The following is a 24891-nucleotide window of genomic DNA, read 5'->3' as shown; positions in this document are numbered from 1 at the left end:
TAATGAGACCATCATTTTTCCACTGATTGTGGCTCAGTGTGGGGTCAAATTTGTGTTAATTATTAATTTTGATTTTATCGCAAACACTTGATACGAATGGTGCAAATATTTATTGATATCCCCAAGGGGACCAAACTGCATGTGTGATATAATTATGAGAAAAGTTATGTTGCAACCTTACTTATGAAACAGAAAATATATAAGTATCATATTTTTATTTTATGGGTATGGCAATGGAAACTTGGAGATTAAAAAAAAACTACAAATAATGGGAAATGATGATTGACAAATGATGATACCTGATGTAGCCAAAAGTTATGTGTCAAGGAGAGAAAATATTTACACAAGAAAGTCATAGACCAAACTGACAGGTGATTGTGGTGTTTATGGAAAAAAATAGTCCATAATCATTCTAAGATTCATGGCCATTATGAGCTTGATTAATGCAATTGTACTTGAAAACTGCAGGTTTTATGTCATCAAGCTCATAAAAATATCTGTTCTATTCAGATATTAATAGTTTAGAATCAAACTGTTTTGTAATCCTAAATAGGATAGTGTTCTTAGGATTTTAGTTTTCAGCTGTAAAAGTAAGCCCCTTTGATGTATTGAGTACATTACACACATTTTTTGCCCCCCCCCAAAAAAAAAAAAATCTGCAGTGATCATGTTTATTGAAAACATGGAATAACACTATCATCACTGATAACACAAACATGATTAACAGTGAAGAAAAAAGTAACATATTTTATTACAGTTGAATGCCTTAGTGATTCTAACTTAGAAATTTACATGAATTTAACCTTCTTTATTAATCAGATGAATATAACTTGATATGTGCTATAAGAATTGAATATCGTTGCAGTATCATGGGAGAATTAGATTTTGTTTGACAATCCTTTAATCAGTATCACAAATTAAGCTTCCTTTAATATGTTTAGAATTGAGGAAATGGTATTGATGTTGAAAGAAGAAAAAAATAGTATGGGAAGATTGAGTAGTGTACATTCCTTCATGTACCTTTCTTATCAATGCAGCTGCAAGTTGGTAAAATAAATAAAATTCTTTCTTTCAGCTACCACTCATACACACGTGCCAAGGTGACTTGGGTGTTCATGGTTGTGTTGAAACAACCCTTTTTACCCAACAATTGTGTTTTTCAAACATATTTGTGTTCTTTTTTTTATTGGGGGCCGTTAATTAATGAAATTCATTTGCTAAGTTCTAATAATAAATGAGAAAACTTTTGTTAGTGCCAATTATTTTTAAAGCTGACAATCGACAGGTACCATGCAACGAGAAATGTGCATAAAACATGGACGAGTATTGATCTATGCAGAATGTTACCTTGATGCAAAAACATTCATGTAGTAAAGAAAGTTTGTTGTTCACCCCTTCATACCTACTCGAGAGAGAATAAGAACACTTTTAGAGCCCAATATTCAGTTTGCATAGTGATTGTCGAGGAACATACCTGTATGTTCTCTTCTCATTCTTTCATGTTCTGAAGTTAGCTCAGTTACAGGTGTACTGATGATTGATTCATTCTTCAGAAGTTTTTGGCAAAAGAGTATAGGTTCTCTTTCCAAAAGGGGGTAGACTTTACAACCCCCCCAAAAAACAAACAAACAAACACACCCCCAAAATGACCCACAGAAAGTAGATAGATAAATTCCTAAAAAATAAATACATGTTATAATGTAGGATTCTTTCATACTACTTTATACTGAACATACCAAAATGAACTACTCAGTAGAGGTCTTTAAATTCTTCAACCTTTTTGATGAATTGGAAATCAGCTAGACATGGCTTTTAGTGCCCACCTGTAAAACCAACAAAAATATATTTATAAAACACCTTTTATTCCAAGAGGGGATTTTTCATCAATAATAGCCACCCACCTTGTAAGTGTAGGTGTTTCTCTGAGGCAACGTTGTTCAGTTTTCTGATGAAGTACATAATTATCATGTGTATCTTCAACATTACAATGGTAGCTTGGATTAGTTTCTCTGATCGGTCACCGGGTGGGTTCAAGCATACATGTATATCTCCACCCTAGAGTTGTGAGTTTCAAAGACTGTATCATGGTTGCTTCAAAGTTATTAATTGCACTTTTACTATTTAATAGATGCTATATAATATGGTTTACAATATACATGGATGCATGAGAGTGATTTTCTGTTTAATAATCCTACTGTGTCTTTCAAAACCTAGGGATAAAATGCAAAAGAAACCAACAAATCTAACACTTCTAAAACATCTACCACAATTCGACAGAAGCATGGTCTATCCAGCATTAGTATTTGAAGCCCCATGGTCTTATCATTATCCAGGGAAGTTGAAGTTACCTTGGTCTATAAAGACTGTTCTCATCTACAAACTAGTTTTAGGTCAAACCGGTTAAGTGGAAACTAGTCTAATGTGTAATGGGATGCTCAAAGCGGTCTTGGAAGTGAGTGATCTTCCAACCAGTTTGGAAAACCACCTGACCTTGCCATGTGGTTTTCAAGACCGCTTCGTCTTGTTAAACTGGTTTCAGTGTTGATGAGGACACACGTGAAGAAAAATGTGCCATTGTTCTTGGTTTTAATAGTTTTATAGAAAGGGCTCTTTTCACGTGGTAGCCTGCATGTTCCAAGCTTAATAACGGATAGATTGCCCCTATATTTGCCTTTATCTTTCCATCTCAATCCTTTCTTCACTTCAATTAACAACATTAAAGTCAACATAGTGGAAACAGTTAGGTTTTTAATGATCCTATTACATAACCACCTGCTTCTCACTCACTCTGGCCAAACAAAATTAAAAGCTATCAACGGGATGAAGACTGTTGAATGACCCTTTGTTATTTGCCTTTTCACGTCACAATGCAAGATATATGGAACATTGCAAAGGGGTTATTTTTTTCTGGGTACATGTACAGTATACTCCATCACAGGTCATGTGAGAACTGTATCATTCGATGATCTATTTCACATTCTGTTTTTTTTCCTTATCTTGGTCCTTGCATGTATCATTGCCTGTATGTACACAAGAAACAATGAAAGAATAAAATAAATCTTTTGAAAAAAGGATATATAATAACTGAATGTTTTCTTTCTCCTAAAAATCATCCGATGTCAATTGTGTTTGAACTATCGCTATGGTTGATGAAAGACTATCGATATGTGAACTGGGCAACCAGCCAAGGCCAGGTTTTGAATTTTGAATTTGTTATGTAATCATGTATCAAGTATCATCCTGCATGAGCTTATTAATCAACCAGATGCTTCGATAGCTAATTGATAAAGTTAAGGGGTTTACAAATCCTTGAACTATTTGTAACCCACATTTGTCTCTGTTATGAAGGGTCCCCACCCTCTTCCATCTTGATAAGAAAATTAATTCTTGCGGCATACTTATTTGTAGGTGGTGCTGCATCAGCCGAGTTTGCTCAGCTCAAGATTTTAGCATGATCAGCCCTCTTCGCGATCAATCTCAAAGTTCAAGAAACCCCCATCTCCACCAGTGCAAGAAGAGCAGTTCGTGCTTGAGCTAGGCATCGATGCATTTATGGTCTGGAGATTGTTCAGATAGGGGAAAATTTGCTGGATAGGAAATAGCGCAAATTATTTGAAAACTCTGGGGGCCCCAATGATGATAATTTATGAGACAGAACTGATGTGCTACCCCTGTGCTACCCCTGTCTTCTCTATTTGATGTTTTTTATTTTATTTGTTTCCATGGTTACCATTGATATCGCAACACTACCCTTCCAAGAAGTGATGATAAGATTTTAATGACATGTTTACAAGTGTCATACATGTACATGTAGGCCTATATGATACCATAAAAATGCAAAAGAAGATGTGATCTTGTGAGAAGGGGATTTTGGACATTGTGCTTCATATTACAGGTATCCTCATCAATTGAATACCACCTACATGTACATACAGTATACACCTCCATACACTCAAACATTTGTCTGCATAAAAATGTCATCAGTTTGTTCTCCAGAAGTGAAAGATTTGTGGTAATATAGACATAGACTATCTATTTTTGTATTGCCCAAATCGATATTAGGTGGTTTCAGACCGCCTCGAAGTTCGCCAGTTCCAGGTATTCTCTGATCGGGAAATTTACCCCGATCAGAAAATACCAGGTATTTTGGTAATGTGAAAGCAAACTACGCGTAATTTCCCCGAAAGAAAATACCCGCTAAATAGTAGGTACTTGGCGAAATTACGAGAACTTTCGTGGGGATTTTTCCAAGGTCGCAGGTATTTAGGCGATGTGAAAGCAAATTACGGGAACTTTTATCCCAGCGTGTCGTTGGGCGCGACGGCGTGGGTGGCTGCTGGGCAAGTGATTTTGAATCTCCCGCCTTGCCTGCTTATCAGACCACACTGCTCATGCTCGTAACTTTGGGAACTTATCCCGAAGGATGTGTTTCGGGGCGGTGTGAATGCAGGAATAATTAACGGGTATTTTTTAGCCTTAAAAAGTTCTCGTAATTTAACGGGGATTCTTGTGATCGAGGCGGTTTGAAACCGCCTTTTGTGTCATTGCAACATGTTTTTCTTCAGGTAAGGTTTCAGAGATTATCCCAAGATCATTTCAACCCAAGAGCATGGGTTGCAACGTGCCTTGGACCAAAAGGGGGGCTTTTGCATCAATTATACCAGTCTGCCCCCCCATGATGCCTACCTGCACGTGTTCAAAGCATGGTTAATTTATCGTTAATCCCCTCCGTGTCCTTGAAGTAAATTTCTACGGATAAGATTCGGATGATGGTGTAAGAAAGCTGAAAATTGTCTCAGGCTCCCTCAATTATTTTTGAAGGGTAATAAAATTTTAACGATTCACACTGTCCAATGAGGCTAATCATAAAAGGTTTTTGTTTTGTGCTTGTAGATGTCCGCATGCACATGTCGCAGGCATGGTTTTTTAAATGGACTGTTGACCTTCTCAACTATCTCCATCACAATGTGCGAAACATAAGTATTAGAAATTGCAGTAAAGATTTTCAATTTTTTTCTTCAATGGGTTTTTTTTTTCTTTCATTCAGGTCTTTGACACTCAGCGACAAACCCTCGACTCTCCTCCAGTTTTGAAATACATTTTCAAAATTTCTCCTCGGCTGTCCTTTTCAAGCCATGCAAAGCAACCGCCCCTGTAACATAAAACTTCCCATTTGTTTTTATGGTTGTTTTTTTATGATTGATTGTGTTGATTGTTACCTGTGCAATCAATTGTACATATAGACTGTATGATCAATTCCTAAGCTTGATTCACAGAATCCAGGTCTTTTGTTAAAGTTTGATGTTTTTAATCCGCACATAGCGAACATTAATCACCTTTGAAGTGATGATATGTCAGCAGTATGTTAACTTCTCTTACAAACTAAACCACCATGCTCGAGGGATCATGCTCAAAACTTGGTCCACGCTTTTTGCTAAAAAAAGAGATAATCCATGCTTTTATTTCATCCATTTGTTCTAAAATTGAAGTTATGTCCTTGCGTGTGTCATGTAGGGATCCCATTAGTCTTGCATGGGATGATAAAAAAGCAATTTTTAAAGGATTAAACTTTTTTTTGTCAGTCACACAGAATTCAATGTGCTTTTAGTTTTCCCAATGGAAGCTTTTCAACCAAAGATGTTCTTCCTTACGTCATTACGTGGCACAGTATAAAATGTATTACATCTTGATTATTACGTATATTGCTAGCACGTGGAAGTCAATGTGCAGATGTGGTGATGCAACAGACTGCTGTAACAAAGTAACATAATATTTTCTTTGCATATTCAATTGGATAAGAGGCACCCCTCTAAAAAAAAGACAGGTGAATGAGGTGAAATATATTTATTGCTTTGCTAGTGTTGACAAGTAAAATTCTAACAATTAAAAGATCAGTAAAATAAATGATATTTGAGCCTATACATGTACTTGTAGCCGTACTTTCCTACATGACAATGACTGTTCATCAAGACAGAGTTGGAATGAGAATGTAGCAGCATTACATATGTTTACTTCTGTTCACAAAACTGATATTACATGTTATCATATGCAAATATGTGAGATGTTGTCACACACTGACTCTACCTCTTTTGAAATGAAATGTAACATATTTCCATTGAATCAGTTTTGTAGATTTAAAGGAAAACTCTTCATTGTCCGACAGTAGATGTAGAATAGAGGTGTAAAATATATGTTTCTTACTTTCTTTACTCATTCTTGTCACTCACAAAGAAAGAAAACAACACAATCAGTACTACCAGGTGTAATTGTGGCAGATTTGTCTCAGAAACCACCCAGTCATTGTCACTAACTTATTTACAAAACAGCTAGACCCCTCCGTCTCGTTCTCCAGTGTAAAGAATTATGCTAGACCTACTCAGTGAATTAGAAAAGAAAATTGTCACACTCGCAAACAAACTTCTCATATTCAAAGGGTGGCATGTAAGGTGATGTTTTCATCATTTAAAACCTGTCGCAAGTCGTTCTTTTAAATTGAAGGAATCAGAAGGTCAAGTTTAGGTTTAGATGAAAAATATTTGAGTTTTTTCATTGTCGTCATGTCAGTGTGGTACAAATATGCCATGAAATGGGGGCAAGTGCCCTCGTATAATTTGCAAGCTGTCAAGAAAGAGCAGAAATTGAAGTTATACACAGTTCTTTTCTGATTCAAAGTTGGCTGTTGATCTTTTGTCATGCATACTCACTAAGATAGTTTTGGACCCTAAGTGCAAAAATAAAAGGTGCAAAAATGCACCTTTTCATAATTATCTGCACCCAGAAATGCTCTTATGCATCTTAAAAGGTGCAACTTTTCACCTTGATAAAAATCCCTCGGGAGTCAGAATTGTATCTAACGTACACTCAAGTCTTTGAAGTTCAGAATTCTATGCAGCGCTGTTTAATTGTGTTTTTGAAGAAATAAAACAATAAAAGAGGATGGGTTATGTTGTAATTTGAACTTGATGGATGCACATGCTGCTGTCTGTCATCAGGGATACCTCTCGCATGGTAACCCCAGGTTAACCTCAGCGAGTGTTACCTACATCTATTCAGTCCCATCAACATCATTCATGGACTGCATTCCACAAACAGTCAGAGATTTTCACTTTGTTATAAGCTATCGCAAATCCTTGCATCTGGTTGGCTGAGAGCTAATTAGTCGGTGAAATCAATGACAATGCTTTTTGTGGAATGCTCCCCATTAGCTACTTTCCAGTTTTATTAAAATAATTGATATTGATGATCACTGAACATAAAAAAAAATGGGAGTGCGGGGGGGGGGGGGGGGGAGACCAAAATGTGAGGGGTGGAATAACTTTGCAAGTGATGCAAATCTGCCATGTGCTGCAATGACGTCTGAATCTAAGAGTATTCAGAATTTCAGATGCAAAGTTAAAATGATATACTGAATTTCTACATCTTTCATAGTGATGCTTAGGACCATCTGAAAAGAGGATTTTAAACTTTTAAGTATTAAGCATTCCAAACTCCTCTAACCTCTCTCTTGGAGAGTTTGTTTTAGAGCTCTAGAATGCTTTCTATGTACCACTTGCAAGACTCGAAAGCTCATGAGTGGCTGACAAGGGCTCTCTATTAGCGCTGAAACCATTCAACTGTAATTCTCCTGTTTGAGCAGACTTTTGTGTCCAGTTCAGGGTATTTCTTTCTTTCCAAACCTTACCTGGATATCAAGTGTGTATGAGGATGATTAGGCATAGGGGAAGAGAGGGGAGAGTGAAGAGAAGGCCCTGGGAGAAACAGTTTACTCTCAAAGAAAATTTGATGGGAGAGAAAAGATCCCTTTGAAAAAGATAGGCCTTCTCAAAGGGGGTCGTGTAGGAGGGAGAGAGAGAGAGAGAGTGAGTAACAATTTTGTTGAAGTTTTGCAAAGAGCTCCATGTACAGCCAAGGGAACATCACCCAACAGATATTGCACTGGAAACACCATACTTAGATACAATTAGGTTCTCATAAAATGGTGGCAGATGAAATGAAAAGAAGGGTTTCTTGCGGCTATGTATTATAATAGCTGTCTACATTATTATATAGGCCTTCTTTGATATGAAAATTATTCACTCTTTACTTTGGTCAGGTAAATTGCCCAAACCTTGAACTGTAAAGTGCATTTCTGAAGAACTTTTCATCTGGGAGTTCAGTCTGGTTAAATTGTGCTTGGAGCTGCTTGTAAAGTTTGCTGTTACAGCGGTTTGTTGCTGGACAAATAGAAAATTAGATTTCAACACTTTCGTCACAGCTTTCGACAAATAAATAATTTTTAATGGTCTTGTAGTCTAGCCCCAAGCTGCAAAACATTTGTAGTCTATTTAGTCAGACCCAGGGGGAACATCCTTCCTCCCGTGAAACCCAAATACATGTACAAGTGTGGAAAGTCTGAATGGAAGGTAAAGATCACATCTAGAGTTCTTCAAGTGACTAATACCCTTTTCATAAACCCATCCTCCAATTAGCCGCCTAAGACTAATGCGGATAATTCAATAAAAATTGCGTTCATAAACTCCGAAAATAAGCCGCATTATTTTTACGAGCGCCTGTCCTGAAAAAGGCGGATAATCGTCATGACAACAGGACACGCCCCCTCCAATGCGGTTGTGTTGGAAAAGGGTGACCTTGTGACCGCACCATGGCAATTATCCGCATTATTTGGAAATGCGTTCATAAACTCAAAATCTTGTCCCGATGCTGCTATTTATGCGGATAATAGCAGCATCAAAATAATGCGGATAAGTCTGGTCCTCCTCCAAATTATGCTGCTATTAGCCGCATAATTGGGTTTATGAAAGGGGTATTTGATATTCATGAATGCAAGTCGGTAAAATTGGTTTATCATGTAAGTTTTCTTTTAATATTGGTTTTTGGAGGATGTCTGTCTGGATCGTAGACTATGATTGACCCCAGCAGGGACCCTTATACCAATGTCCATTTCCTAAACTTGACCTGACACTGACCCCTCATGGTAATCCTGTAGGATTACTTGTTAGGCTTCCTTCAAAATGGAAAGCTGTTTAAAGGAAGTATTTCAGTTTGATCTTGAACTCTATTTTGCTTGGCTAGACAGTGTTTTGATTCTCCAGTATCTTATCTTCTGCTGGGCTCTAGATTAAAAAGGAAGTAAAATTGAAGTAGAACTTGAGGCCTTCTGGCTCTCATTGAGGAAGTGTATTTAGGGCACTGTAGATTATAGAGTTATCAGCTAAAACTGGGATTACATGTACATATACCCTTTCGAAAGTTGGAAAACTTTTGAAATGCACGAGTGAAATTGTGTCGCTTTCTTTTCAGTCAAGGACTGTATTTAGCTTGCATTGTTTTAAAGGTTTTCATTACAATCAGCATATTCTTCACGAAAAGCATTGTTGTCCTTATTCTAAAAGATCTTAATAAAAATAAGGTCTTTTGTCCTCAAATGGTGGGAATGATTGCATGAGATTTGCCATACCCTAGGCTTAATCCTAATACATGAATCCATATTCTCTTCATTCTCTGCAGAGAAATTCAGACTGGAACAATTGTCCGAAGACAAAATGTCACTCATAAGTGTTTCGATGTTGCTGTTGTTTACAAATTGAAACAGTCATGGAGTAGAAATTTACTTTGTTTCAAATCATCAATACACTCACCAGAAGTTTTGGTATCATTATAGAAGATTCCATTCGATGTAAAAGTAAAAAAATCTTGTTGCCCATGTAGCAACACAAGTCACTTGTAGTAGTAGTAGTGAATTCTGTCTTTAAATTCATGGCCTTATAACTTTGATCGTTGTCCACCTGTAATAATAGGCTTCAATGGGGGTGAGCTTAAGCAGAGACCGCCTCTCATCTTCTTGCGAAATTCCATGTTTATTTCGCTCAGCCACGAAACTATGCGGAAAGCCATCTCTTTAAGAGTTGACCCGGGGTATTGATCAAACAAACGTTTCGTGCTGTTGGTATTTATGCCGCTCACAGTTATAGACCATAAATGTCTAGAAATGCTTTAGTTCAGAGCATCTCTTTATCTCCAGACTCCTATGTTATGGACAGTATCATTCAATAAAATAGATAAGAGATCACTGTGACATTTAATTGCAATCTCTCCGTTGTTTTATTTTCAGCCTAAAACTCATTTTCTTACAGTTTGAAACTGTAGTTGCTCCTGACTCGACAAAACTGACAGTTTATCCAATTCTGAAAAAATCATGGCTTATGTGAATAGTACAGTTGTTGGTCAAACAACACATGACTTGTAAAACTCTTTTCAGAATTGTAAAAGAACTTAAAAGTCTCAAAAACTTTGGAACCATTCTTTCCGCTGAGAATTGGATGGATGACCTTCCTTTCCGGCGTCCCTCTCCCATATGTAGACTTCTTTTTAAATGTCACATGCTGGTTGTGCGCTTCTAGGGGACACCGATTGGGGGGGATTGGGGTTAAATGGAGTATTACAGAGAAAATTCTGTTGTCAAATTATAAAATGGGATTTTAACCCACACAAGTGAGATGTGATGAAACCTTGATTCATTCACTAGATTTCTTGTTCACAGGGAAAGTGCTGGAGGAGTGAACTTGGAGAGAAACTTTTCTTACCATTTTGAGTATTGTTCGTTTCTAAATAAAGTAGAATGTCTTTGCTAGGAATAGGAATAAAAAGAAAGTCTATTGAAGCAGCTAAGGATGGCTCTCATTAAAACCATACCAATCGTTTTTGGGGTTACCGGTTTCCAATTGTCGGAAAAATCATTATTGGTATTGTCTGCTTTTGGCCACATGTAATTTTTATTGTTTCAATCGGAACAGCTGATCTTTTACAAATTGCATATATTTTTTCTGCTCGGGGGTATTTTCTTTGTTCTTTCACACGGGTAAAAAACGTAGTGGATGTGGTCGTCCTACACATGTGTTCTCAAGATGGGTTTTTAGTTCTTTCATTTTCAAAGTATGGTTTCATTAGATTTGAGGAGAGGGCTTGCTGTGATGAACAGCGTGAAGTTCAAACCTCGATAGGCCTCCTCCCATTGAAACAGGTTCTTTTTAAAGTGGCCCCTGGGTCTGTTCTTGGAAGGACTATTAAGTTAAAAGGTGGCGCTCACGTACTGCACAGTTCCCCAATTTTTCTGAGCAGATATGCTCTAAAAACTTGTGTTTTCTTTTGGTTTCTCAATCATTTGTTGTGGATGACTTGTATTTTTTCATGTTTAATGGCCGCTACCTTCCATATGCAATTCAAATTGCTTGAAGGATGGATTTCAAAATTCACTGTGGAATCATGGTCTTCATATGATTCAAAATCAAGACCTCCCTTTTTTATACATTTTTAGATATATAGGGGCTTAGGTTGGTGACCCATAAATATCAAAGTTTTTCTCAATTCTCTTTTTTTACTTTTGATCTTATCTGTGTAGATATCTGATTAACACACTGTTTGGGGTTTTTCGTATAGTGATGTTGATTGCATCAAACGCTTTCATACTCATGAATTTGTTTTCCGATTGTCATTTCCTTTCATACTTTGAGGATTTCATGCAAATCTTTATAGCTGCCAAGAAATAGAACCTTGCAAACTCTAATGAGTGAAGTCCAGCTTATAGGCCTTTTGTTGAAGTCCCCTCTTGAAACTTTTTTTTTATGAAAACCCTGTGATCTATCTGGTTGGTGATTCTGTAAACAGCATAAAAGGCTTGATGGTGATTTTAAGTGCTTTGTGAAATCATGGATATTAACAGGATTAATGGTATTTACCAAGGCATGGGGTGCGTTTACACTCCTGTCATTTTGAATTACACTTGGTAAATCCAGACCGAAAATGTTCATGTAGCTGATAGGAAAGCAGTCAATATTCACATTGATGGCCTATGGTCTCAACACACCTCAATTGGCAACGAACATTACATGTACATGTATGTCACGGTTTTTAACTGGTGTGTTGGCTCAGTTGATAGAGCGTCCGTTTCACAACCGGGAGGTCTGAAGTTCAATCCCCACCCGCATCAGACAACAAGTTGTGAAAAGATAGGAGTTGCTGCTACCCTGTTTGGCGTTCAACATTGAAAGGGATAGAGCCTCGTTGATCTGAGGCTGCATAGTGACTGCCAGACACACATCAATTGGGCAAAATGAATGTTCAGAATATTTCTATTCTCAGATTTCTATTTCTAAAAATTAAAAAATATGGAATTTCATTTTCATTTTTCATAAGATAATGAGAAAGGATAAAACTTTGTTTTGAATTAGACACATTTTAGAACAAGTATTCTGGCCAATGAGAGGCCGGAGAGCCTAAACGCACCCCAAACTTGTTTGGGGCTTGATATCTGTGACTTTCTGAGACATCTCGATGAGTTTGATTAGGATCACAATGAAAGAGAAGTGGTTGAAATGTCTAACAAGATTAGAACTTGTTCGGGTTCTGAAGGGCTTCGGTCAACTTTCCATTAAAAATGGAGAGCTAAACACACTTTCTCTGGTTTCCTAATTGTATAGCTCAAAGAAGAACATAGCCGTATCCTTCAAAACATTGCTATCATTCAAGAAATGGGGACATTTTGTGTGTTTAATGAAAAAAAACTTGTGATCCACTTTTCTTAGAATAATATTCTATTTCATTGCTTACCCTTGCCTGTTTCTATGGAGACGGAGCATAAACGGGTAAGTTGCTAATGTGATTTGAGCCTCATGTATTCTTAATATTTTAAGGGGCTCCCTTTTTTTTATCATTTTGGGGCTTTTGGGGGGCGATTCCCCCCCCCTCCCCAGACGCCATGTAATTTATATTTTATACCCTGATGCTGGTAAAGCTCCATTGTACATTTTCGTGAGTGTGTACACTGACTGATGAAACTAATAAAAGGTTTTACAACCAGAGTTTAGTGAGAACATATCGTTTCTAACAAGAAATCAATAATGAAACATGGTCGCTGGTTTGTCTGAATGATGTTTGGCGACCATATAACATTGGAACAAGACGTGTCTACATTGTATCTTACATTGAGGCTTTTTATAGGATAGTGAACTGTTTTTAATTAGTCTGGGATTTGTATAAAGGAGGGTAAAATATGAAGACATAACAATCACAAGATAATGACATGGACAGAATGTCAATTATGTCCTTCTGAATTCTAACGAAATCTAAATCACATTGTAAATGAATTATTGATTCAATTACTGCATGACTCACGGAACATGAATAGTATTCCATGTTTTGAATGGTCACTTTAATGAATAAGCACATATGCTCCAAATTTCAATTTACTGCAACTTCAATCAAGTGACATGTTCCAATACATTGCCTTTGAAATCAATTCTAAGACATTAATCATCAATCACTTTTTCTCAGGGAAATCCAGGATTTTGTCACATTCCATGAAACGTAGCATAATTTGTTTACAGATGCTTGCTGACTTTTTGAAAAGACCCATCAAATCCCTTTTTAATCCCAATTTTCCGCAGGCTGCAGCTTATCGCATGTTGCCAATTTAGGGATCATTCACCACTAGGAAATCACTGCTGATTACATTCAATGCAGTGGTTTGAATTTATGCAGTGTTTTACTCTCCGCAAATCGTTATTTATTATTTGCCTTCATAATTTGAATTTAGTTCACAAATAAAAAGGTAGGATTGAAGTTAAAGTTCTCAAATTGCTGATATGATGTAGAATATTACTTGATTACAACTGGGAATAATTCAAATGGAACAATCTGTACATAGTAGGAAACAATATCAATATCCGTGAAGACAAGAAACATAAGTAGAAAGCTGTGGGAAAAACAACACAAGACAAGCACTGAGTTGTGGTCCTACAACTTCAAACATTGGTAGTTTCTTATGTTATAATGAAGTGGCTCCTAGTTGGGCGTGTACCTCATATATGCACCCCCCCCCCCCTCCTTCGATTGACAAAGAAAATACAAGGAATGTTTTCTTATAATCACATAAGTGAATATAAAAGGAAAGAGAAATAATGGCAACATTTGCGAAGATTTTATCCTATTCATGCCATGCCCATCCAAGGATATTCATTGTTGCTTAGTGGCCATCAATTTCTTGAACAAAAAAAGTTGTTTTTGTATTTGGTACAGATTGGCCTGATAATTCCATTTGTATCGCAATTTGCTAGTTATAGTCTTTGTGTTTGAGGAATGTGTGGTATTTTGCCATTAACTTTTGCCTGAACTGAGGTAATGTTGCCAAACGATGTTTTGCAATATTCTGACGCAAATGGGATTCTGTTCCAATTAGATTGTTTTCTGTTGCTGCGGACATAATCGTCACCTGGATTTTATTCTTTTTCAATTTGACATTCAGCTAAAGGATATGTGTCATTAGTTGGTCACGTTCTTTTACACTTTTTGGAACGTAATAGTGGTTAGATTATGTCTACCTTTACTGTGCATTGAGGATGTAGCAAAAAACAACTCCATTCAATTGGTTGAAAATAAAGTATTTAAAAAAACTAGTTAGAGTGGGGATAAAAGGGGAGAGTAATGGAAGAGAGAGGTATTGGCAGACTTATAAAAGAAAATAAAAAAGTATCGTCTGGTTTGTTTTGGAGACTACATTTACATGTATAATGTAGAAAATTAGATAGTGGAATCAGGGGCACTTATAGATAAAACTTAAAAGGAGAATCTGCTAAATAGAAGAGAAGGGAGAATATTGAGAATGATACTGTGATGCAGGAGAGAGTGAGCTCAAGGAGGGGAAAAAAGAGTAAAATGAGAAATAATACAAGAAACATGAGGGAATTCAAGGACCTTGACATCAATGTCAACTTTCGGATCATGGCGAGTTTTGAAAAATGGCTTTTGGCAAACATGGCGACAGCGAACGCTTATTTGGAGCATAATGTTTTCAACTTGACAAACTCAAGTGCATGGGACATTGAGGATATTCCAGGGTAGATGATTTCCAGCTTTCATTTGGAAGTTTGTCAGCTATAAATAAAAGACAGATGGTCTGGGAATATCATGTTAAATGTTACCTTTCATGGGGGAACTGTTTACTTTGGCTTCTTGGCACCTGGGGTTGCTATTTAAAGGGTTTTCTTTAAAACTACTTGGTTCAGTATTGTTGTGAAGGCTTTCTCTGTTTACAAAGTTTCCTGACTTTTCTCTCAATAATGCTCCAACAATGTTTTATCATTTCAACCCACCTAGGAAATGAAAATGACAATATTTCATATTCAGTGTAAATGATCTTTGTGTCTCAAAGATTAAACATGTACTTCATAAATGTTTTAACAATTCACACAAATACATAAATTTGCCTTTATGATAACCTTGCCATCATATTGTATTCCCTGGTAATACTAGTGATCAATAGCCAGCCAAAAAAAAAAAAACACTAACTGTGATCCCATAGTACCATTGAATGGCAAAATACCAGAATTTGTATATGATGTGGCCCAAATTACTTGGAGTACAATGTAAATTTACATCAGGAACAAGAATTCTAATGCTGATTGAATAATTTTTAAGTCCCTTTACTTGTTATTTAATATTGTTTATTTAGATGAAATGTGTCTTCCAAGATTAGGAGCTCTTTACCATACAAAGTCTTGATTTGTTTGTGTATGTAAACTGTGAATGTAAGCACAGTGTTAAATCACTCATCTTTCATCTTTATCTCATTACAGCCTCAGAATATATTACTAACATCCAAAGAACCCAGTGAGAGTGACATCAAATTAATAGACTTTGGAATTGCACGCTACCTCAACAACGGAGAAGAGATACGGGACATTCAGGGCACCCCTGACTATGTTGGTAAGCGGTTCCTTCAAACTTGATTCTGGCATCAAGTATTAGGCCCAAGTCATTATGTTTCCTTGCAACATATTGTAGTCCCACATGTAGACTTCCATGCCGGTAGATTCTTAATTCCAAACTTTCAGTTTTATTTGATATCCTATTGTACTTCTTTGAAAATACTGAATTATACAATATTTCAATTTTTATGAATTCAACAATTAGGACCCCCTTGCTTGAACCACAAAATGTTGAAATAATGGACTTCCATGTGTTCAGGGAGGAATCAAACTTTGTTTCACATGACAATGACGGGAAAATTGAAATATTTCATATAATAAAATACAGAATAAATAATGAGCGGGTGATGTCATCGGTCCCCTCATTTGCATACTGAGCAGGATGTGCACATAACTGTTTTGAGAAATTAAGCGAAACTTTAAAATGTTATAACTTATTTTACATCCAATTTTGATGAAATTTTCAGTGTTGTTTGTTTGATTTTTCTCTTTCTATTCAAATCAGCTTTTTGTTAGAGTGTACTTGTCTTTTTTTTAAAAATCATAGTCCACCTTTCTCTCTTTTACCCTACAGCCCCCGAGATCCTTAACTACGAACCCATCACGCTGTCCACCGACATGTGGAGCATCGGTGTCCTGACCTATGTCATGCTCACAGGTATCTCACCCTTCGCTGGAGACACCAAGCAAGAGACCTTCCTCAACATCTCCCAGCTCAACCTGGATTTTGCCGAGGAGGACTTCAGCAGCCACTCCCCGGAGGCCAGGGACTTCATCCAGAGTCTCTGTGTCATTGATGCAGAGTAAGTGTGTTGGCAAGTGACTGTTTCATATAGACTTACAGCTTGGGTAAAATTTGCCATTATTGTAACTACCACAGAAACCTTGATTGTGATTGGCTGCTCAGCCCTGTTACCATGGTAATTGCCATAATGACAAAGTTATAATAGTTGTAGGTCTGTATGAAACAAGCCCCAGGCAGCGTAAATCACCAAAGCTAAAATGACTACCAAATAGAACCAATTACTCTTGAGGTTTAATATTCCTAGGAGCGATGTTGCTTTCAGGAACCAATGCTCTAAGGTAGTAGGGATCTGTATGAGCCTTGAATGGCTAATCAGGCCTAGAGAGATCTGAATCTTTTACAACTAGTCATAATTGGACACTGTATTTTCATCTGACCCAACTGATGCTGAGGATGTATATTCTGAAATCAAAATGCCAATCAAAACATCAAAATTACAGTAAACGTATTCTTGGTTGAATACTTGAATTCTTTAATGACAAACCTTCATATTTGAGTGTTTCCATGGTGGGACCAATGAACCGTACATGTACACTTTTAGTGTGATGCACATTACAATGGTGGTGCAGCACACCATCACTTAATGAATTGTGTTGGTGCCCAAGTTTATCAACCAAGTCAAGTTCACCAGTATTGACAAAACTTCATGATGCTTCAGTGTGTGTCATATTTATTGAGAATATCACTTGATTATGTTTTGATTGCAGGAAACGCCTGACTGCAAAAGAGTGCCTTGATCATCCCTGGATCCAGAAATTCAGCAACGTGCCTGTCACCCGGGAGCTTGATGCCAATGAGAATGTGACGCAGCAAGAAAACGAAGTCTCTCCCCTTACCATCAGTGTGGTCATCCAGAACAATGATGACAACGGTATCCTCAAGAAGAAGGAGATGGATGATGAGAACGACAACTACCTGGAAAGCAAAACCGAAGATCACATCTCACGAAAGGAGAAACCTCAGAATGACGTAGTCCAGGATTCTGAAGACAGTTCAGATGCCACATGCAGAGTTGGTGTAGATGAATCCACTCCAGATATGGACATTCACATGGATGTTGAAAACAAAGACACGGACACTCATGAGGACCACTCAAAGATTCAGGAAGAGGTCCAAGTTTTATCTCAGTATTCAAATGGCATCAAGGTTTTAGACCATGAACTTGTAGAGAGGCGGGAATATCCTCTTGTCTCCCAACCAAGGCAAGTAGTCCTCGACAGTCGAGAGGACTCTCCTGCAGTTCCTGTGCAGATGGAAAGTGGTGTTCTTGGGGATACAAAGTGCAGGAGCTGCAACAGGTTGCACCCAGAATCACAAAGTGCCTCTGATAGGAGTAGGTCACCGTCGTCCAGCCCCATGGGTACGCGGCGGACCCTCTGCCCGAACAAGGAGAACTTTCCCAAAGAAATCCGAGAACCCAAGAGGTTCTGCCTTGAAGTGGTACCTCAACAACCAGGTCAAGTTGTCTGTTGATCAATTTAGTATCCCAGAACAATCCAACATATTTATTCTAGATATTGCTTTTTACCTTCGTTCTTAAGTCGCGACTGAAAGTTTCATTTTTTCCACTAAACAATCATTTGGGAGCATATTAGTGTAGGGAAGAGTTTTACATTCTTGGCGTTAATAGAGGTTTTATTTGAAATCATCTTCGGGATGTTTATAATCATTGCATTTTAGTGTAATCATAATGATAAAGATTTGAATGCGAATGTGTACAATATGATATTATTCAAATTGATGACAGTGCTGAGCACTTGGTAATTAAAAATTATGGTACCAAAGTAACAATGTACTTGAAGAAGTTGTTTAGTCTTGTTGATTCAAGGCTGTTGTAATCTAATAGCTTGCTGTATGCAGCGGTTAGTTCTGTGTAAATTCATGTTTACATCTAAAGCTTCCAGCCTAAGCAACATAAGTGAAAAGGGTGCTATATGTATTCTATGTGTAAGTATTAAAAATAACTATGCATTTTTTAATTTTACAATCCATCATGATTCCATTTGGTGTGCAGACCCCAAAAAAATATTTGTCTTCACAGAGGAAAAGGAAGATAAGAAATGTGCTTTTGATGTTGCATGCTTGGTGATATTGTGTAGAATATATTTACAGCATGTCTTACCACATATGAGTGATTCCATTAGATAAACATGTACACTTGGATGCGAGACAACTAGCTTTTTGTACCATTGAATGAAATTGGTTTGTTCCTAATTCAGAAATAATGATAATAATAATAATTATGACATTTATTAGGCACTTCATGCAGGTGTTTCTAAGCACTCAATTTTCTGCTTATCAATTGATTACTGTTATTATAAGAACAAAAGTGTAATCAATAAATGAATATATTACCAAATCTTAGATGAAACAAAAACAATAACAAAATGAAACATGGGTTTGCCTCTCCATATAGACCAACCAACCCACAACTGATATAAAGCTAGTGGAAATATTTAGATATTAAGAAGGTGGGTCTTTAGCATAATAGGAAAAAATGGAGGAGAAACTCTAGTATGTTTCATCTCGTAATGATTTTGTCTTTTTTTTTTTTATTCCATATTGAATTGCATAGAATATGTCATTTTGAACATAAAAAGGACCAAAACTCATGAACTGTGAAGAGAATCAATGAATGGGGAAAAGAATTAATCTTATTTCTTCCAGATTTTCAGTTTTATGATCATGGAATGGACCAACTTCAAAAGTGTAGCATTATGATAATTTTTGTTGTCGTCCTCTTAATTCAAACTTAATCCCAGCAACTCAATTAGGGTCTCAGGTGACAGAACCTTTTAGGAAACCCTGAAAATTTGATACTCAGATTTCAACATACTGCTTCTATTCTACTGTTTTTGAAGTATATATATATATATTATCATTTATTTATATTCATAATTGAGTTTCTTCATTGTCTTGGTTATATACATTCTGACAATGTCCTGATGTTTATTTATATTTTATATTTTAATTGTTTCTTTTTATTGTGCGTATTATATCTTCACGATTTTGTTCAGGCCTTTGTTGTTTCTGTTGACAGTAAAGTTCTCAAATAGGGAAGTTGTGTTATGAGGAGGTTGTAACACAATTGGAGTTGCTACTTTCTTGTACTCATTGAAAATGTCTTATGTATTTGATATGAAACTCTCTGTTTCGTCTGTGAGGAACCCTTGTCATGTTTTAAAGGAACCAAGTTGCAATTCATTTAAAAGAATACATTTTCTTAATTTTGTTAGTTATCAATTATATGTTGTAAACAGTTGACGTCCCATCTGCCATTTGACATACATGTAGTAGTTCTTTATATGTATGTTTAGTTGATAGAATGGGAGCTCAAGAGGGAATATTACATGTAGGTTTTGTTTTGTAACAATGTTCTATTTGAACTGTACTTTTTTGTTGTCGTTTTCCATGTTTTGACGATTCTTTGTCCAATGATTTTCTCTTTTTGTTTGTGTTTGGTTTTTGAAAGTCAGGAGTTTTGTATTCATAGATGAAGCAGGGCATTCTAGACATTCGTTGAACATCATTATGCTAATTATAAATTCAGTGATGCACACTATTTACACAGTTACACACTTCAATGAATATATCACTCAAATAATACATCACCAGTGACTGTAGATCCTTCAATTGTCCCCAAACAGAACCATATGTGTTTTTCGGCAGTGTGATTCACATTTATACTCTTGATCATTTTGAATGTAGTATTGTCAATTGCATTTGGAGTGGCAGATGTCTCCATTGAAGTCTGTCAGCTGTAATTGAAAAAAATAAATAAAACAGATAGAAGAAAAAAATATATAAACCATACTGATGAATTCTAGCTGCATGTTTTCTTTATTTGGTTTCTTTTCAAAGTTTAAAACATCAGTTGCAGTTCTGACGATGATCACAGGTTATTTTACGATCCACTTTTGGCTCTTCACCATAAATCTGTTATTGTTAGAAAATGTGAAATTTCAAGGGAACATAAAAACCTACATCAGTATTTATACACATACACCTGATAGTATTTACTCAAAATGATGATTCATTTGATTTATTGTTACTGCTCAATCTTGTTTACATTATCACTCCAATGTCGTCGTTCTTGGTCTTAGAGGTTCTTTACTTTCTTTAACAGTTTATTGTCTCAAATTTTCTCCATTGTGACTATACTCCTTGTTGGAATGTTATGATCAGGGATATATCCCTGTTATGATTTGGTTTTTGTTTACACGATGTGCTCCCAGTTGTAGTCCGTAAATGCCTAATGCTGGGTAATACTGCCAAAAAGTCAAAGTTCAGTCGTATAATAGCAATGTACTTGTAAGTAGTATATCATAAAAGAACACTTACTCAAAGGTTACACTAAAATAGTTTCAGAAAACCTTATATCAATATTTCAGATGGTTGTTGAAAGCTTCTTTTATTTATTGGTTATTAGCAGATTTTCTCATCAATATTAATACCCAGTTTGATATGGCTTACTCCAAACCATGTGTAAGATTGGGTTACGCGATTCCCCGAACCCATCATGATTATCAGATGGTTTGAAGTAAACCTTTGATAATTAGTTTTATTTAAGAGCGCCCTCACTTGAGTTTTCATTAGAAGAATGTCTTAAGAAATTTGTGAAAATTAGTAAAATGAAACATTAGGAGATACATACATGCATACATGAATAATTCATTACTAGAAAATACCTGTATCTTTTCTATAGCTGTTGAGGAACATTAGGATGTTGACCACTCGTAATATCTAATTCATTTAGTTCAGTTTTCAAATGTTAGTGTCGACGGTCTTTTCCTTCCCTTTTTTATGAGTATGCCATTCAAGATGTCTAATGTATCACCATCTTTGTGACCACATGTTTTTTTAGAGTATTCCTGTATATGCCTGTGTATATTTTGTGTTCTCAAATTTTTTATTTATGCGTGATACTCGTAAGTGAAGGGAGATAGTATTATTATATTTATCTGTAAGATCTGTTATTCATATTTTGCATCATATTTCATTTTCTCTGATCAGATAGTCGCTTATCCCTGATAGAGGTATATCTCAAACCATGGTCTAATTCTTAGTTTTCTCATGTGCAGACAGGGTCCTGTAACATAAAGAGATACAATCAATATTTATAATCAAGCATGAATGTAAAGTCTATTGAAAACCACATACAAAAAGTTGCGATCATTTGTAAATATTAATGGTATCTCCTTCTGTTACACCGGGCCCGGAAACGTAAAAGATAAAATCAATTGTACAAATAATCAAAGTGTAATTTTATGGCAAACCATATACAAAAGGTTACAATTGATTATAAAATTGATTGCATCTTTTGTGTAACAGCCCAGAAGTAACACGCCTCCCGTCTCGTTACCTAATTAGAGTTAAATTAATCCTCTATACGGAATACGATCCTTTCAGGCTACTTTTGGGGTTTGATCCAAGAAAAAAATCATCTAAGTTGAGAGAGTGTAATATTGCTGTCACGGTTATGTCTGATCATGCTGTCTTTTTATCCAGTATGTGGACTGTTTGCATTGGGTCATGATTTACCAACCGTTTAAATCAATTTCTATACGTTGTATACCAATCAAATCTCTGAAAATGTTGTCTTAATCCTCACTTAAAATTGATCACAGCTATTGGGGATTCACCCCTTTGAGAAGCTACCAATATGATTGGTAATAGCTTTTTATGTTATTATTTACAAAACAGTATTCATGTCTCTTTTAGACTTGGCAGCTTTTAGTCTTTTGAGACGTTCCGTTGGTGCTGATGTGCTGGGAGATTGCTTTTGGACATTGTCTTGAGGGGAGAATTCATGACCTTTAGGATTTGTATTTTTCTTGCTGACCAAAAGAAAATATTACAGAATGTGGTACCCTTTGAAGATGAGGGGTCTTCTCTGGCCTAGAATTTAAAGTGTTGGAAGCTTGTCTTGAAATGATTGTGTTGATAGGTTGATTATGAAGGAACTCAATGGGTATGCCGAAGGGATATGCAGTCACGGACACGATGAGAAATGACTTGTAGATTCCGCCGGAAGTCAACCACATTACTCTTAGAAAGGAATGTACATAAGTTTTCAGCCTGAAAATTTGTGTCAATTCCTTTAATTCAAGTAGTTCTTCAGAGGAGACCTGGGACCGTAACAGAAAAACTTATCAATGATCGTAGAACACTTTCTACGATTGATTCCATTGACTACAATGTACAATCAATCATGAAAATCAAGCGTATGATCAGTCGCTGAACTTTTGTTTACGGGACCCTAGTGGTTGTTTCATGAAGATAATTGTTACGAACAACTCTACGCTCAACTGGTGATACCTTCTTGTGCCATAAATAAATGAATGAGAAACAGATAAGCACCCAAGAAGGTATCACCAGTCGTTTGTAAAGTCATTCGTAACTTGCAAACAGCTTCGTGGAACACCTACCTTGGCAGAGGACATTTGATGTGTGAGCCTTTTGTGGTGGAACTGGGTGGATAATATTCCTCCAAAATGAAAATATAGATTATCCAATCTTCCAACAATTTAAGAATTATTCATTGCAACGAAGTGAATGTTGAGGATTATGCAAACACTTTAGATGTTCAACTCATTTCAGAAAGCATAGGTTTGTGAGAATTTATGCAACAGCTGTCTGTAAATATTACCATGTCACTTCAAGAAGTAGCCCTAATACTGTGATGAAGGAATAATCTTGAATGTTACCTTGCATGGTCTAGACTTAATGATTCTCACAAGATTGTTTTAACTGTATTGCTTGCAGTCTGAGAGTATGTCAGTGAAGGGATTTGATTTGAATTTTCGTGGCAGAGAAAAAAAGAAATATTACAATAAATCAGTTAGCTGTGATGCACCATGATTGCAATTCCAAGTTCATTTATTTAAGAGTATGAGATTTTTGAAAGCGAGTGATAACTTGAGGGAACGAGAAGGGGAGAAAGGAGAGATTGAAATGGGGATAAAGGGGAAGAGAATGAGAAGAAAGGGAAGCAACTTTCAAGAGAAGAGAAGCAGATAGAAGACAGAAAAGGGGAGAGATGAAGGGGGGGGGGGGGGTGTGAAGGAAGATAGAAAAGAGGATGGGTTAGGGAATAAGAGATAATATAAAGCTATGTATGAATATTGTTGAGGGTGAGAGCTTTGATTATTATGGTGGTGGTGATGGTAGTGGTGGTGATGATGATGGTGGTGGTGGTGGTGGTGGTGATGATGGTGATGATGATGGTGATTATAATGGTGGTGTTGGTGGTGGTGATGATGATGGTGGTGATGATCGTGATGATGGTGGTGGTGGTGGGGTGTCTTTTGTATAAGACGAAGGGTAAAAATATGAAATATTAGGTATAAAAAGTAGATTTTTAATATCACACCAAATATTTTTTTTTTTGGGGGGGTTATATTAATTATAGGGAGAAGACTGTTACATCTGAATTCGTCTTAGCAAAGATTAGAGGAAGATCGTGAGGAAGAGAGTTAAAAAAAAGAAAATTTGAAGAAAAAATCTGTAATTTACTCTTATCTTTGGTGACTGGTCAACTGAGTGACTCCTTTGTTCACAATGCAAAATTTGTAAATGTGGAGTATGTACCGCTAATCTTAGAAGTCATTTCACTTAGATTATGGGGGCGTCAGTGGAACAGGTAAGATATCATCGAAATGCTGACGTTTTGTTCTTTCTGTCAAGGTTATTAATTCCTATGATTTCATTTCAAGAACTTTCGATCAGGAGCCCTTTTTTTAACAGCACTTTCCCGTCGTCACGATATATTGAACGGTGATGGCGCTCTTGATCTTTAGCCACTGGGTTGGATCGGGTTGGATGTATAGCTTTCATCGCCCTCTCGCTCGTTCGGTTTTGCCATGGTCTCGGAAAGCCTGCTGTGTTTAAAAAGTTAGTGTGCTCGTGCGGAGTGAAAGACTACTAATAAGCAGCTGTTCTTGTTTGAGTACCACCCCCCCCAAAAAAAAATGCCATTATGTGAACGTGATATAACTTAGCTCGCATTAAAAAGAAGCAGAAACACCCTAATACAGACTTCACATTCCTATGTTCATATCAGAGGTAGATAGCAGAATGTACAGAAGAGTATTGAGACAAAGGCAGCTTGGATATATTTTCAAGGGGTCGAGATTAAATAGTCAGCGGAACAAAAGAGGGAAAATGGATACTAAATAAGGAGAGAGAGAGGGAGAGGGAGAGAGAGAGAGATCGGCAGTGAAAGGGGGATATGTAAACTTGTCTAAGAAGTTGCCAATAATGGTTTTTATCATATTGATCTTCACTGCAGAGAGAAAACGTGCGTCTATAAAATGGTTGTATTCC

The 24891-nt window shown here is 36.6% G+C and overlaps 1 protein-coding gene across 1 annotated transcript in view; it reads left to right on the top strand.

The window, feature by feature from the left end:
* The window catches only part of LOC121426050 (serine/threonine-protein kinase 17A-like), a 72146-nt gene extending 53569 nt beyond the window's left edge, over positions 1-18577 (top strand). Inside the window, exons 4-6 of the mRNA XM_041622192.1 lie at positions 15630-15759; positions 16336-16564; positions 17274-18577. Coding sequence (XP_041478126.1) covers positions 15630-15759; positions 16336-16564; positions 17274-18039 — 1125 coding nt within the window. The 3' untranslated portion in view covers positions 18040-18577. The remainder of the gene's footprint in view (positions 1-15629; positions 15760-16335; positions 16565-17273) is intronic.
* The last annotated feature ends 6314 nt before the right edge of the window (positions 18578-24891 follow it).

The sequence above is a fragment of the Lytechinus variegatus genome, chromosome 13 (assembly GCF_018143015.1).
Source record: "Lytechinus variegatus isolate NC3 chromosome 13, Lvar_3.0, whole genome shotgun sequence".
Classification (NCBI taxonomy): Eukaryota; Metazoa; Echinodermata; class Echinoidea; order Temnopleuroida; family Toxopneustidae; genus Lytechinus; species Lytechinus variegatus.
This window is presented reverse-complemented; position numbering and strand designations above follow the sequence as displayed.